Source organism: Alnus glutinosa, chromosome 2, assembly GCF_958979055.1.
Source record: "Alnus glutinosa chromosome 2, dhAlnGlut1.1, whole genome shotgun sequence".
In the NCBI taxonomy this organism is placed as follows: domain Eukaryota; kingdom Viridiplantae; phylum Streptophyta; class Magnoliopsida; order Fagales; family Betulaceae; genus Alnus; species Alnus glutinosa.
The window spans coordinates 38316673-38332593 of record NC_084887.1 but is presented as its reverse complement, the minus strand read 5'-3'; the positions used below and the strand labels follow the sequence as shown (position 1 = coordinate 38332593).

At 38.2% G+C, this 15921-nt stretch overlaps 2 protein-coding genes across 5 annotated transcripts; both read right to left on the bottom strand.

The window, feature by feature from the left end:
• Positions 1-345: 345 nt before the first annotated feature.
• Positions 346-1699, bottom strand: LOC133860026 (ribonucleoside-diphosphate reductase small chain). The gene has a single exon (XM_062295656.1). It carries the CDS (start codon positions 1481-1483, stop codon positions 494-496), a length of 990 nt encoding a protein of 329 aa, XP_062151640.1. The 5' UTR covers positions 1484-1699; the 3' UTR covers positions 346-493.
• Positions 1700-3812: 2113 nt separating this feature from the next.
• On the bottom strand, positions 3813-12743 carry LOC133860025 (mitochondrial import receptor subunit TOM20-like). Of its 4 annotated transcripts, XM_062295652.1 has the most exons (14): positions 12437-12741; positions 12104-12182; positions 11513-11682; positions 11358-11405; positions 10196-10285; positions 9919-10023; positions 7289-7404; positions 6781-6834; positions 6650-6674; positions 6291-6413; positions 5700-5866; positions 5400-5469; positions 4715-4813; positions 3813-4250 (listed from the first exon to the last, which is right to left on the bottom strand). In XM_062295652.1, exons 1-14 carry the CDS (start codon positions 12533-12535, stop codon positions 4161-4163), a joined length of 1335 nt encoding a protein of 444 aa, XP_062151636.1. In that variant the 5' UTR covers positions 12536-12741; the 3' UTR covers positions 3813-4160. The 4 variants fall into 4 exon arrangements, with proteins under 4 accessions (XP_062151636.1, XP_062151637.1, XP_062151639.1 ...); XM_062295653.1 differs by lacking the exons at positions 3813-4250; positions 4715-4813; positions 5400-5469 and having other exon boundaries at positions 5706-5882; positions 12437-12743; XM_062295655.1 differs by lacking the exons at positions 3813-4250; positions 4715-4813; positions 5400-5469; ... (3 more) ...; positions 6781-6834; positions 7289-7404 and adding an exon at positions 7483-7509 and having other exon boundaries at positions 12437-12735.
• Positions 12744-15921: the final 3178 nt, after the last annotated feature.

Sequence of the window (15921 nt, the reverse complement as noted above, 5' to 3'; positions counted from 1 at the left end):
ATTATTGTATTGGGTTTACCATGTGACCTGTGTTAGTTAAAGGCTCTTATGATTATTTTCTTTTACGTTGTTATTTAGGTAAAATTAAATTTAACTCTTTTTTTAAGAGTCTTGTAAACAAGATGTTACATTCCACGCACATAACATATTAATTAAAATTAATTTTTAAATTTAAGTCATTAAGTTAAATAACAATTGTACAACAGTTTCCTAAATGGAACTGCCATTGTCGTATACTTCAATTGAAAAATGGGAAAAGAGTAAAGCGTACCATCGAATTTGCCCAAAAGTTTTGGCTTTGTTAATGGCTAATGGCCCCCTTTTTATCTTTCAAGAAAAGGATAATTTCAGCAATATAAAAGTTTGTAATATTTCAATATTTGCACCATCTAAAAAATGGAAAAATTACAGAAGCAGAGAAATTGTGGAAAAAATAAAAAGAAAAAGGTAAAAGATAACACTAAATTAAGCGAACCACGAATATCATTGCAATTCAGAAATCCTCATCCAACTTGAACACGTGGGTGCCCCCATTGCCGTTGATGCTGGACATGACGGAGGCCTTTTGGTACTCGCCCACCCTCTTCTCAAAGAAATTAGTCTTCCCCTGCAACGAGATCAGCTCCATCCAATCAAACGGGTTACGAGCATTGTACACCTTTCCGTACCCTAGTGCGCCCAAGAGCCTATCAGCCACAAACTCGATGTACTGGCTCATAAGGTCCCCGTTCATCCCCACCAACGCGCACGGCAGCGCGTCGCACACGAACTCCTTCTCTATCTCCACCGCGTCGCGCACGATCCCCTTCACCCGCTCCTCGCTCAGCTTCTTCCTTAGAAGCGAGTAGAGTAGGCACGCGAAGTCGCAGTGGAGGCCCTCGTCTCGCGAGATCAGCTCGTTGGAGAACGTCAAGCCGGGCATTAACCCGCGCTTTTTGAGCCAAAATATCGAGCAGAAACTCCCCGAGAAGAAGATCCCCTCGACGCACGCGAAGGCAACTATCCTCTCCGCAAAGGCCTCGGAGCCGTCGATCCAGCGGAGGGCCCACTGGGCCTTCTTGGCGACGCAAGGGACGGTCTCGATCGCGTGGAACAGGCGGTCCTTCTCGACCGAGTCCTTGATGTAGGTCTCGAGCAAGAGGCTGTACATCTCGGAGTGGATGTTCTCAATGGCGATCTGGAAGCCATAGAAGGCGCGCGCCTCGGCGACCTGGACCTCCTTCATGAAGCGGCCGGCGAGGTTCTCCAAAACGATGCCGTCGGAGGCGGCGAAGAAGGCGAGCACGTGGGTGATGAAGTGGCGCTCGTCGGGGGTTAGGTTTTCCCAGTGGCTGATGTCCTGGGAGAGATCGACCTCCTCGGCGGTCCAGAAGGAGGCTTCGGCCTTCTTGTACATTTCCCAGATCTCCGGGTACTGGATCGGGAACATGCAGAACCGGTCCGGGTTCGGAGCGAGCAATGGCTCTTCGGGAATGGCCGGCATTTTCTCTGGTTTTTGGGATTCGAAAGCGAGGAACTGAGGATAAGGGTTTTGAATTCTTTTGTTTTGGTTGCAGAAGAATTGGAGGAAATGGGTGGATTTATAAAGGGAGATGGGGATTTGGAATCGAGGGAGAGCGGGGAATTTGAAATTTTTTGAGAAGCTTGCGCGAGACTGAACTGGTGTGTGGAGGGTATTTTGGGGTTTTGGAAGTTTTTAGAATGAACTGGTAGGAGGGGTAGTTTGGGGAATCAATTGCCAAATTTGGTAAGGGTTTATTGGGAAGTTTGTCCAGCCTTTTATGGCAAGCGTAATTCAAAGAAGCTTGAGAGGGAAGCTATGCATTGGTGGCGGGAATTTCTTTTGGCGCTATTTTTTGAACTCCCACTCGATTTGGACGGCTAGATGGACGATCTATGAGACCATGTTCGGCTGATATTGACTGTAAACCGTTAACACAAATTTCTTCTCAATGTCACAACCGGGGATGGAGACAGTAGATTAAGGTAACGAAGAAGAAAACCAGGAAGCGTAAGGAGACATTGGGGTGCTCGGCAGGCATTCTATGGTTGATTTAAAAAAAAATAATGTACATGTCTCATAGAACCTGGCATGAGTATAGTTTTGTCACTACTGGGAAAAGAGTAGTTAGGGCTTTGGTGGATCCCAGGTGGCATGTGACATAGTAGTGACTGGGGGCTGACTCATTAAGTGGGCTGAATGAGATACTGGGCTGAGAATCAGCCCATGTATACACATGCTTTGCATTCATTGTAATTTGTAAATCGATCCAAGTGAAATTTCAATAGAATTCTGAATCTCGAGGTTGTGGCTACCGATAGAAGGTCATCTTCACTATAATCTCTCTTTCTGTTTTCATCTCTTTCTTTACAATTATACAAAAAAAAATTCCACAAAAATCTACGTAGAAGGAGGAACATACCATCTTCTTTTCTGTTTCGAATCGATCTTCAGGTGGAAGTGGTACGCATTCTCTATCGCAATTCAAGTTCGTCGGCAAATCCGGGTACGCTTTCATTACTCAGCAAAACTTCATAAGAATGCACAGGATTTGCAGACGCACTTGAATCGCAGTAGAGAGACGACCGGAAGCCATAGCAGAATCTATGTCACCAAGTCTTCGGGAGGGATTTTGAGGGATGTGCACGCATGGAAGGTAGGAATTCTCAAGTTCTCTGATTTATGGAAGGGCAAATAACGTTTCAATCGGAGTTGTATAATACTTATGATATTTTGGTTGAATGATGCGATCTTGCTATTTATTACCCGACCATATATTGGTCTGTTTGCCAATGCTTTTTTGGGATCTTTTTATCTTTAGCAAAAATAAAAACATTAACAAATAATTTTCAACTTCAAAATAATCACAAAACACTCGTAATTGAACTAGAATCTAGGTCAGTAATAACTTGCTTTGCTGAGGTTGTTTCCTGACAGGTTTGAGCTCTTTCTTCTAGTTCTGATGCTACCTTGTATCTCTCAGTCTTCAGCGTTTGTAATAAAAGATTAAAAGGTAACAAATAGAAGTTTATTCTTCTTATTTTCAATTTCGCTTTCTGTTAGGCATGCCATCAACTGGAGACTACTCTTATTTGCAGGTGGTACGGTGGGGGAAATCATCATTCCTTACGTGCTCGGCCCTTGTTCACCAGGCATTAATGTCATGCAAACGACAGATCCCACAACTTCAGACAGATCAAGGGAAGGAAAACGGCTAAAGGTACTTAAATTTGGGACCAAGAGTGAGATGAAGAAATTAAGGGAGTTGGCAAGGCCTAGTTTCTCAGGGGATTCAAGGGGGTGAGGAGTCTGGTACCAGCTATGCTTTTTGGCCGCAATCCTGCTCCGGTGAGGCCTCTTCGGAGACTCCGTGAGTGTTTTCTACTTTCAAAATCAAGCACGAATTTCTAACTTATGATTGTTAAAAAAGGGCATTTTCCTTCAGTTTGTTTACACTATTGATTCTTTGGAATCTTTCCCAGCTTCTATCTTAAGGAAAGCTAGCATCTCAGGTCAACAAATCGAAGCGCTCCTCTAAGGCAAAGAATCAAATGCATAACGGGCGCTATAAATCAAAAGATTAAATCCCTATAATCATGCACTGTAATTATGCCCATTTGTTCCCTCACAACGTATAAATAACACTCAAGTGTAGCTACGAAGAAATGCAGCAATTATTCATAATCTCTTTTATTTACCTTCATCTTCACTTCTATTAACCACAATCCTTTGTTTTTCAAATGCAGTTTCATGTATATATCCTAGCAGACAAATACTCCATTGACTCCATATTCGTGTTTCAAGATGAAAATAAACCAAAAATTCAGATATTTAAAATAGCAGAAGATGATTTGAGATACAGATGCATAGAGGTTTGGGAGTCTTTTTCAACAAAGCATTCATGGACAGCGTTGTTCTGTTCATGGTCAGTATTTACTCACAAAAGCAACTCCAAAAGAATAGACAAGGTGCATAGACATTGCATGCACCAGTAGAACTCCCTCAAGGTTCTCTACATTAATGACCTTTTCCACTACTACCATTTCCACCACTATACAACCTTTTTTTGGGAGGGGGTTAGTAAACATCTAAACCACTGTACACCCTCGAAGGCATACAAATCATGGTTCTCTCCAGGGTTTTCCAAAATGCATGTTAACTAAGCCCCAGAAGGAAAGATGAGGTCTGCTTCATGCATAGCAGCAGATCCATTAACATCTTCAGCAAACATCCAGTGTAACTTAGGTCCCTGAACCAATTGTCAAGTTAAACAACAAAACAATATGTTAGGCATAACAATTTGATAATGCTTGGTTTTTGCCACACCAAAAAAAATGAAAAGGAAAAAAAAAAAGAAAAAAGTTCACTAGTCTCCTAGTTCATCAGCAAGAAAATACTCCTAGAACTAGCAAATTTCAGTGAAACTGCAAAAACAGACATCCATCTCTTATTAAAACAACATCAATGGTAACAGAAGTCTTATACCACGAAAATTAACGAGATATGTTATTTCCAGAGAACCTTCGTATTTTCCAGGATTATCACAAGTGAGAGAACGCAATGACAAGCTTTTCATGCAAGATTTTCTCTAAAAGCAAGAAAATAGCTTTGGCAATAATAGACGCTTAATACAAGATCATATTATGTAAAATGAAGCAACCAACATTCAATCACATAGACAACATTATTCATCAATAGCATAGACTTCGTTACCTTTCCCTGCCTTATGATTTTTGGAGGAACCACCGTCATGTCAACTACAGTGGATGGATCTGCCACTCTTACCCCGCCATCAACAACAAAGTCAAGACCCTAAAATGAAATAAAATACTCAAGTTAGGAAGTAACTTCTATAAAATATTTACTTTATTTTGGTCACTGTATGAGTGGTCTACTGGTTCTTGCAATGTTGGTATAGCTTCCTTTGTAGACTTTGAAGCTTAAATGTCAGTATGATTAAAGATAGAAGGGGGTCATTAGGTAGTTTTTTCTTTTTTCTTTTTCCCCTACAGGGGGAGGGGAAGTTTGAGGTAAAGTCTCTTGGAGTAGTGATCAAATTGCCATACCATTCAGAAAAAAGGTCATTATGAAACAAGGTTGAAGAGAGAGGGCATCAAGTTGTCATAAAACTTTTGATTGGCCGTCAATTCTTCAAATCCTATAAAATTCTGTTCTAAATATACCAATGCAGAAGAAACTCCTCAAAATGGTATACTAGAAACAGTTACCCAAAAGGGAGAATTAATATAAATGCAATCTATTGGCATAAGTTCCATGGGGCAGCCACTAAAATTTCTTTTTTCCTTTTGGCTGAAACATGGAGGTGAATATCATAACCTACAAGGTCATTTTAACATTAGAATGGAAACTAAAGCACCCTCAGTTGATAGACTCATACCTCTGGTCCATATATATCAGCAATCACAATGGGATCAATCATCCACTCATTCTCCTTCGGGCACTTGACACTGACACAGAGGAGTGAGGACATACATCCATTATCATATAGTATTATGAGAAATACAAACAGCAGGTATAATACTTTTTCCTTCTTAAATATCAATGATTTATTAAATACAAACAGTGGTTTGGCCCTTTGAGTTATTGGTATCAATAATGAATGTTTGACATATATCAAGTTTCCAACCAACTGCCATCCCTCCCATTTAAAAAAATTAAGTGGACAAATAAAACCAACCTTGTGGAAATTAAGGGTGCATCCATCTTCTCGAGTATTGCTTGACATATGGCATCATCAGGCATACGGACCCCCGCATTTTTCCTTGCTGCATACTTGGAAGCTGCAGTCCCATACTTTATACACTGTTTAGGTAATTCTTTACTTGCAGTCAGGATGAAAGTATACTGTGGCATAGAAGATCTGTTAGGGATCAAAATTATTCACTTAAAATTTTTGAGGAACCTACTGAATCCAAAGCACATCTATACACTGTCCCATGCAAACAAACAAAAGAAGATAAAAAAAAGGCCACGTAAGTTCATTAATTTGAAGACTTATCTTTGGATAATTCACCATTATATCTCTAAGACTCTAATCATCAGGGAATAGAGAAGGAGAGTAACAGAAGGGAGGTTGAAAAATTAAAATATATCTGATCTTTGGTTTAGGAGATGGTCTGCTAGTTAAGCCACTAGATGTTGGGTCCTGATTGAGCTCTCTTTATGTTACATGTAACTCTGTAGCTACTGTCGAGGCTCAAGGATGGCGCTGATGGGTACCTTTAGATTTCCTCCAGAAATAACCACATGATCTAGGAAACATACTTACAGGCCCAGGTAAGCAATGCTTGACAACTCGGAATAGGTCAGCATGACCTTGACCGTCACCATGAGGGAACCCTGTTGTATATGTATCAATGTCCCGGAAAGAATGGCATAAGATGCTAAGAGGCTGCATAATTAAGTGGAGATATTATTAATAGAACACGTATAGATATGAAGATATCAAAAGGCATTAAACAATTGTCAAACCACAAATCAGATATTGACTTCAGTATGCTGTGACCATGCACCATCCAACCAGGTCTATATTATAGAGTATCTAGGCATATATCTTCCAGTGGCTAATTTAATTTTATACTTCCTAAAGCATATTAAAGCTATAACTCAAGAAAAGCCATGACTTGCCTTTGAAGCTTCTATATTCTTGATCCTGCAATGGGAAAATATATAACACTCTTGTCACCAGGAGGCAAAATAAGAAGTACCTAGGCAAAGAAATCTTTGAAGTAAGCACAAAAAATAACAACAGTGTCTACCTTCGAAGACGTTCAATTGCTGAATGGCTTTTCAAATCACAAACTATTGCGTACCTAATGGACAAAGAAAGCTTTTACAATCATCAAATAAGAAAGGGCAAAAGAGAATTATCAAAGGACCAAACCACAACAACAAACTGTTTGGAAAATCAAGGATAGGAATGTCAAACTTTCTTGCAGAAAGAATGCAGAAAAAGAATAGAAATGGCAGTAGAATCCAACATTTTTATTAACTTCAATTGATGACTAATCAAAGACAAAGGGCAATTAAAAAAAAGGTCAAAATGAATAATTAATGAAAGAACCCCCCTTTCAAAATTAACTTGACCATAACTACAACTAATACTATAATAAGACGCGTTATGGGGTCCAAAATAAGCACAGCCGCTGAAGTGTTACAATAGAAAGATAATTATAGCCCAATAACCATCAAAAGTAAACTCTGTTAAATATACTAAGAAATGATAATTGATGCAGCATCGACATAAACCGAAGAAGAACAACATACACAGTATCTGTAGGAATGACCCCAACAGCTCCCTGTTTTAAAAGATCCACAACTGAGTCCAATTTCCAGCTGTCTGCTCCTGATGAATCAGCTTCAACATAAAGCAAGCCACCTTCCTGATGTTTTCATGCCAATTGTAAGTGAAACAAATACTTCCTTCTGCACTTTCATCAACTCTGAGTAACTTTCTTCCAACTCTACTAGTGTTTCTAGCACAAAATCTACAAAGTAAAAAACCATCTGGTAATGCAATAATTAAACCACTTATTTAATTTAAACGATAAACTGAACCCAAGAAAAATGCTCAATTTCTTTCAATGGAAGTGTCAACTGAACCGTTGGTTCCCTTTCAATCCCATGCAAAAACAAATCGAATCACATAAATTTGTTTAGCACATGAAGAATCTCAATGTGCTTTTCATTGAACCGACCAAAAATAACCAAAAAAAGCCCTATATAGCTTTTTAATAATCGAAAGTAGAAGAACAAGTGATCATAACTGTGCTTTTTTGTTATTAATACTGAGGTGAAATGGGTCAAAAGTAAAAATTTCCGAAGTTTTTTCGTAAGGCATAGTTGAGTTGAGTTTATCCACTCCATAAGGTCCAAAACTACGACTTTCGCATACAAACTTACACATACAAGCATACAATTTTCTCGTCCATTCAACACCATTTCCTCAGCAATCAAACAAGTTCTTTGTACGGAAAAACTTCCATCAGAAATCAAATAAGCGCGTATCAGCGCGAGAATGCGACCTTGGTGAAGCGAGGAGCAGAGTATTTGAGACGCTTCGGGCTGCGCTTGACGGCCATGGCCAAGACTCGGAGGACCCGTCCCGTTTTGGGGAAGTCCAACGAAACACAGCCCGGAATCGGAGGGACGTGTGGACTCCGTGAAAAGAGCGAAAACGCGGCGTTTTGACCGAAAAGTTTCGCTTGCGAAGCCATTCTTTTACTGCTTTCAGCTTTGGGGACACAGACAAAGAGCTCGTGCGCGAGAGAAACTTCGAGTCTCACAGAAAACGACGTCTGTGAGAGTACTTGTGTAGGTGGCCTGGGATTTGCCGGTGGCGCACACTGTTTGGGCTTTCATATGCCTCTCTCTCTCTCTCTCTCTCTCTCTTCGTGATTCTGGTGGAGAGGAAGGATGAAGGATTGGTTGGCTCCGGATACGATGAAAATTAAACGTTATATATAGTAAACCAAGATGGTGGGTTTGGACCAGCCGACCATGGATTGGAATTCTTAAGCAATTAGGATCGCGATGGTTTACAATTATTTGCTAGAAGGGTATAGAATTTGCCAATTTGGGCAATTTATTATAAAAGATTACTTATCAGATTTACTGGATCAAGTAAGTCGTTAAATAATTTAATTTTTATTTGATTAAATAAGTCTTATAAATAATCTCTTATAATTATCTATCTAAATTCTTTACGTTCTAAGTAAATAATTATCCAGTTCCTAGTACCTGTATTAGCCGTATATGCTAGGCAATTTTTTAATTTTTCTTTTCTAAAAATAAAAAAATAAATTCATTGAAATCTTTTCGATTCAAACTACAAAAAACATTTATCCTCACATGAATTTTTAAAAATACATAAATCTCTATAGACAAATATCTTAATAGACTGAGTTAGAAAAAATTTCTACACCACAAATTCCACTCTAACGACAAGTATCGATTTAATAAATTGAACTAAAGGAATCCCCAAACTTCCTTAGCGTGTTGTATGTATAGTTACGTTGAATCATAAAGTTTACCTTTGCAGTTATTATATGTGTGGCATGGTTTACTCTCTTTTTTAGAAGATTAGTCAAATTATCTTTTTGGAATATGAGGGTGTACATGCTCTAAGATATATTCTAGAATATACCCTCTAAAATATCTTCTAGAAGTTATTTTAATTTCAAGGAATTGGGCTGTAGTAGTATGTTAAGGATTAGGGAACTGGGAACTCTAATATTTGGATTAAGCTTTTTTGTAAATCTTGTTTTTTTTTTTTTAAAGATAAATAAATAAATAAAACTTACCCAAAAAAATAAAAGAACGAAATATCAACTGCCTTTTTGATATCTAAAACAAACAACAGCTGCATACAAATCTACGACTTTACCACGACTCTACGAGTCCCAAAACGTCTCCCTCTCCCATCTGGCCATCTTCAAACAGGTCTAAATGGTTATGTATCCCGATTTATTTCCTAGTTTCTTCTTCCTCCTCCTCTTCCTCATTCCTTAGAGACAACCCATCACAGCCTGCAACCAACCCTCCGGAAAATGTCATTCTATACAACATTTTCAACTCAAGATTTTATGGTGAAACAAACCACGACAAAACAGAAACACTGCAGCTCTATCATAATAAACACATATGGTGCCCCCACCAGAAAATAGCTGCTCAACTAGAATTCAGTAGGGAAAAAAAATCATATAGAAGAAGACTCTTTTAAATTTTTTTTATAAGCTAAACTTGGAAAACATGACTAGGGCAAAAAAATAACTAACGGATGACGGATCAGATGTGATGGTCAAAGATCGAATCTCCGATAAATGTTCAATCTCAGTCTTGAGACAACCAAATGGAACCAACTGCCTAAGTTATCGCGGTGGAGGAGGTGGAGGCACCTGGGACTTTGCAAATCCCACCCATGCAACAATTCCAACAGCAAGAATTATCCATCCAAATATGTCATACTGGAGATCGCTGCTCTTCTTTTTCTTTGAAGATGTCTGCAACAGGGAGGAAAAATTAAACCTAAATTACAGAAGGGTCAAGCAATCAAAAAAACTATTAAACTAAGTGTAAAGCAGTGTAAGGAATCAAAATATAATAGTCATATAAAGGAGGATCTTATTGAGAAACAGCAAACATAAGGGAAGCTGTTAACTTTCAGGATCTCACCTTTGAACCTGATGAAGTAGAAGGTCCTGCTGCCCCCATTGTTTGTTGGGCTAAACCATGCCTATGGATTTCCATGTGCAATTCAGGGGCCTAGAAATAGAGAGCTTCAAAGTTTCAAAAAAAAAGATTGGAATTTAACATCAAACAAGTATACAGTGGATCAGTCTGAGAAACAAATTCATTCTTATAATAATAAATTAAAGGAAGAATATGGCCAGCTGACAATTTTAAGAAGTCCCTTCAACAAAGAAGACATGTCAAGCAAACAAAGTTCACACCACTTCAGTTTATAGATATCCTTAAAGCATTGATTTTTTTTTTTAATTTTTCCTCGGGCTGTCCTTTTGTTTGTGTACTCCCTGTATATAGGGTGGAAAGAAAACCAGTATCTCACCCATAAACATCTTGCTTTCAACATTTCAGACAATTCCTTTTACCTGCTTCATGATACAGCCTAAAAACCCAAATAACTGATGACATTTGAAAGATTATTCCTCCATTTTGCCCATACTCACAATAATAATAACAGCTAAAAGGATAGATATTAAGTTTTAAGAAGAACATAACACTCCACAGCCACATATATTCTTAACTCCAAACCGTCTTAGTGAATAACAAGCTTTCAGTGTCTCAAATAACATGTTCAACATTTTATCAAACATTAGCAATCTGCGATCATTCTTATGGAGATTCAAATCATGTGCTCCAATATCCGATGGCGTTACCTTCTGTGGCTGGAAAACTACAAATAAGGTCAAAGCCATGAATACACAACCATGTGGTTAGACCTTCATCAAAATCTAGTTTACAAAAAATCTCAATTCAACAGAGACAGAAAGCCATGTTCCCACTTAATTTCACCAGATCACCCACTACTATTCCAGCAATGGCTGACAACCAATACCTTTTCATATTCCATTCACTGCCATTGATAGAACCCATTTAAAAGCAAGGCAAATTAAAAAGTCCAAGATAAATTCTCTGCTAATGCAACAATTATGTCATCTCGTTCTCCACCTAGTCATGGCAAAAAAAAGCAATGTGTCCTACAAACCCAACTTTAAAACAAATTGAAGTTCGAATAATTTGTCCCCAACACTTCCATGATCGAGTACAACATAAAGCCGGAGCACATTTCCCAGAATAAAAAACAGAAAATTACCTTAGCAGCTACTTCCAAGGACTTGCAATAAAGATCATTTCCTGGATCCTACAAAAAGGTAGAGCTAGTGTAGTATTACACATCTAGAAAGATAAGACATTTACAAACATCATACATAGACATGCAATTTCCAGTGAGATTTTGCAAAAGACTACCTCATCAAGGGCTTGCTGAAAGTATAAAGCTGCCTTATCGAAATACTCCTTTGCTTCGTCCTGGTCTGGAGTCAAAAATGCACGAGAAGTATAAGCATTTCCCAGGCACCAAAGAGTGTCATGCTTCTGGGGATTAACCAACAATGCCTCCTCCAGCTTCGAAACCGCATCTACAAATCAAAAACACATATTAGCCCCCTAATCACAAATTATTCCCCAGTAGCAAAATAACTCTGAATTCCATGGCTGTCACAAAATTAATCAATACAATTTGACAAACCCAAAGTAGCATTGCATTTACTAGAAGCAATGAAGCGTTTTAACATTGTTATTCCAATATTATTTAGAATAAGCACTACTCTAAACTCTGGAAATGAACCAATGAATGGAAATCTTCAAGTTTCGCTTATTTGGTGAAGAGCTCGTTATAAAATTGGACTTGAAGTACTTATCAAAAAAAAAAAAAGGACTTGAAGTAAAACCCAAGAATTTTCTACTGTACATCAATCACCAAAACTCTAGGTCCTTAAAATACTCGAGCATATCAGAGCTACAGTTTGGTGAATCCAGTATATCGGGAAAACAAGGCACCTTGAATCATCTTCTTTGAATCAGGGACACTCTGAAACTGAGACAACTCTAACAGTGCTCCTGCCCACCTAGTCAAATTCTGCATAAACAGCAAACAACAACAATCATAACAAGAAAAACATCAATCCCACACAACCATTAACGAGAAATGGACAAAGGAAAACCGTTCTCCCATGATAAAATGTTTGCTTTAAACAAGCATTACATATAAATACATATATATTTCCCTCGTTTTCCCACAGTTTCCAAGGAACCAAGCGGAAATATAGAAAATCATAAAAATCCTCAACAAAGAAGAGAAAAGAGATCCCAACAAAATGGTGATTTACGAACATCGGCATCGAGAGGGTTCTTAGCATAGGTGGCCTCGGAGGTCTTGCGGGCGTGCTCGAAGAAGAGAATCCGATCGAAATCCCCCTGCTGCATATCCATGGCGTGCAGATTTTCTAGGGTTTCTAGGGATTACGTACGGACAGTGTACCTTTGGGGCCTCAGAGAGAGAAAAAGGAATTACTCCGATAGTACGGTTTTTGGGGCAGTTTGAAGTTTGAACGAACAGTGAGAGAACCCGAATTGGCTGTGTGAGCCGGATCGGTTTTGGGTATGGCGGTTGGATGGGGATCCGCTACATCTATCCCGCCTGGATTTTGGTGAAATTCGGGGCAGTTTAAAAAAAGTGGTTGTGTAGTGAGATGAATGTTAGAGTATCTTCTAGTATTCTTCTGGGATGGTATAAATATAATTTTTTTTATTCAAATATTGCATATATGCTATGTCAGGAGAACACAAGGAGATGCTCTAGCATTTCTCTTGTAGATTACCTTTTTAGTTACAATTTATGGGATCTACCGGTTGAGGTAGGCGGTGGAGATACTCTCAAATTACCTATTTGAATTTGAGAGAATTTGAATAGATGATCGTGAGACTTATAAAATTTGTTTGATTGAATAAAAATTAAGTTATCAAATTACTTATGTAATTAGGTGGGTGTCATAAGTGATTTCTCACAATCACCTGTTTAAATTCTCTTAAATTCAGGTAGATAATTTGAAAAATCATTATTGGTAATGAACAGTTTAAAATTTATTTATGGTGTGTTTGAAATTTCGATTTCGTAGACAATAAGTGCGATTTTAAACCAAATCGTTTGAAAACTGCGTTTTTAAAATTTGCGATTTAAAAACTTATAAAATCTGTTTTTTCAAATCGCAGGTAAAATTGTGTTTTTTTGAAAATTCAAAATTTTAAAGGCTAAATTACGATTTTGTCGAACACTTAATTGAATTTTTAAAAATTACTTTTTCAAATCACACATTTTAAAATTGTTATTTTAAATCACATTTTTTGAAATCACAATCTCAAACCAACTTTTAAGTGTATAAGACTTTTTTTTTTTTTCACTCTTACTGTTCAAATTGAAATTGCCATAAATTTAGGCCTTTAGGGTGTCGAGCCTATTTATCCGGAATATGTAGGTTTTATAGCTCCACTCTCTTAAGTTGTTGAAACTTTTATAAAATTCTGGCAGCTTTAGTTGGGGATTTCCCGGTCCTTGCTTTGAGTAGAAAGATAAATAACAATTATTTTTCTCCCTTTTATTTTTTTTAAGGCAAACAAAAAATTGTTGAAATGGACCTATAGATTATGGTATACTTGATAATGGTTTTTGGAAAATTATTTTATAGAAAAAATATATTGGTGTGATATAAATGTGAAAATTATTATTATTATTGCTAGTTCACATTAAAGTGTTTTATATTTTTAATTGTTTGTTAATAATTTTGGAAAAAAAGTTAAATGGATTTTATTGTCTATCAAACTTTATAAAAGTTATATAATTCTATTATCCCCCAATAATATAATTCTATTATCCCCCAATAATAAATATTACACTTTGAAATCTCACATTCACCGTATGCATTTGATATTGGATAAGGATAGACTATAATTCCTTAATTAAATTGCAACCAATTCGGTTTAACCTAGGGGTGTGCACGGGTGGGGCGGGGCAGATTTCTGCCCTTTTTGCCCCCGCCCCGCACCCCTGCGGGTGCAAGAAATCCAACCCGTACCTTGAACAAAATGTGATGTGTCCGTGCGAGGCGGGGGTAGTGCGGGGTGGGGTGATGCGGGGCGGTTTGTGCAAGTTTTCTGCTACTAGCTCCAAAACCACACCACCACGAGCACCACGGGCCACAGCAACACGATTCCATAAATACAAACTCGGTGAAACACCCCTTACATAGTTACACCACCCACCAACACAAACCCATAAACCCTAAACACAAACACAAACTAGATCTAACACAGCCTATCTTCAAAAACCATGGCTCCAAAATGGCTAAATCTCACTGCGTGGTAGACTGGTAGTGGTAGATGAACGGTTGAAGAAGATGAAGAGCCGAAGAAACAAAGATCGGCGTCAAAGAACAAGGTTGAGTCCAGAGAGCTCTCCAAAACCCTAATGAAATTGAGTATAGTGGTAAACTAGTAGTGGCGGCGGCGGCGCAATGTGAGACTGAGGGGTTGAGGGCACTGAGAGGGTGAAAGGGCTGAAGGGTGAACTGGCGAAGGGGAACTCTCTGGAAGACGAAATGCCAAAACTGAAAAGAAAAGGAGGGGGGCGGTGCTTAGGGTAAACTTTAGGGTTTTTTTTTAAAAAAAAAAAAAAAAAAAAAATTATCACGGTGCGGAGCGGGTCCCCGAGATTTTTCCAAATTTAGACCCGCAAACCGCACGGTTTGCTTAAAACAAAACCGGGATCCGTTTATTAGGGGCGCGGGTAGGTGTTGTTAAGGGGCGGGTCGGGTCGGTTTTGCGGGCCGGTTCTGGGCGGGTCTTGCACACTCCTAGGTTAACCCCGTGGAGATTGGAGAGCGGGGGTCTTGGGGGTCCTTTGCTTTGGGCAGTTCGGGGTGTAGAGTTTCCTTACCTAGAGCAAGCGAGTTCTAAGTTCTTTATATGAAGTTGTCTGAATTGACTACAATGAATAATATTATTATTTACACTTATTTATTGCACATATTTCAAATTGATTGACGTGATATATTGTAAATAGCTTTCTTTTTATTTTTTATTTTTTAAAAAATAATTAATATACAGTATAAAATGTGTGTGATAAATAAGTATAAAAGTAATATTAGTTGACTGCAATTCATAGCGAAAATTACAGTCAGTCCAATCCTTTGATATTGACACGTATGGATTACAACTAGGGTGTATAAAGCGGTGCGGTTATTAACCGGAAATAACCGGTAACCGCTAATAACCATAACCGGTAAAACCGAAAAAACTGTAAATAACCGTAACCAGATAACCGGGTACTCGGTTGCGGTTACCGGTTATAGAATTTTAAAAAACCAGTTAATAACCGGATAACTGGTAACCGTTTTTTTTTTTTAATTATATATATATATATATATATATATATATATATATTACAAATATATTACGAAAATAATTTATATAATTGGGCTTGATACTTGTACAGGTAGTGTGAATTTGTGAATTTGGATACTTGGGCTTGATTTTAATGGTGAAGAACAGGTTATTTTTGAAATGTGCTTGTATTCTCATTAAGAAAGAGACAAAAGTCTCTCAGCCAATACAACATCAGAAATACAAGACGGATACGAGTCCATCCAGATTTTGTTTAAATTCTGACTGACAGCAAGCTTAGCAAGTAGGTGAGCTACATTATTGCAACATCTTCTAACCACCCCGACTTTCCACGAAGGGAACTCCATAAGGATCTTCCTAGTTTCTGTGATGATACTCCCCATCTTACTGAACTCTTCCTCCTCCCGGTTAAGTGCCGA

Bases quoted from the DNA above. Each gene is read 5' to 3' on its own strand.
- LOC133860026 (XM_062295656.1), bottom strand. From the start codon at position 1,483: ATGCCGGCCATTCCCGAAGAGCCATTGCTCGCTCCGAACCCGGACCGG.
- LOC133860025 (XM_062295652.1), bottom strand. From the start codon at position 12,535: ATGGATATGCAGCAGGGGGATTTCGATCGGATTCTCTTCTTCGAGCAC. The intron at 7,405-9,918 runs GTGCCTCCACCT...TGAAAACATCAG, and splicing joins TGGGATTTGCAAAGTCCCAG to GAAGGTGGCTTGCTTTATGT. The intron at 5,867-6,290 runs GTAAGTATGTTT...TCTATGCCACAG, and splicing joins AGCATTGCTTACCTGGGCCT to TATACTTTCATCCTGACTGC.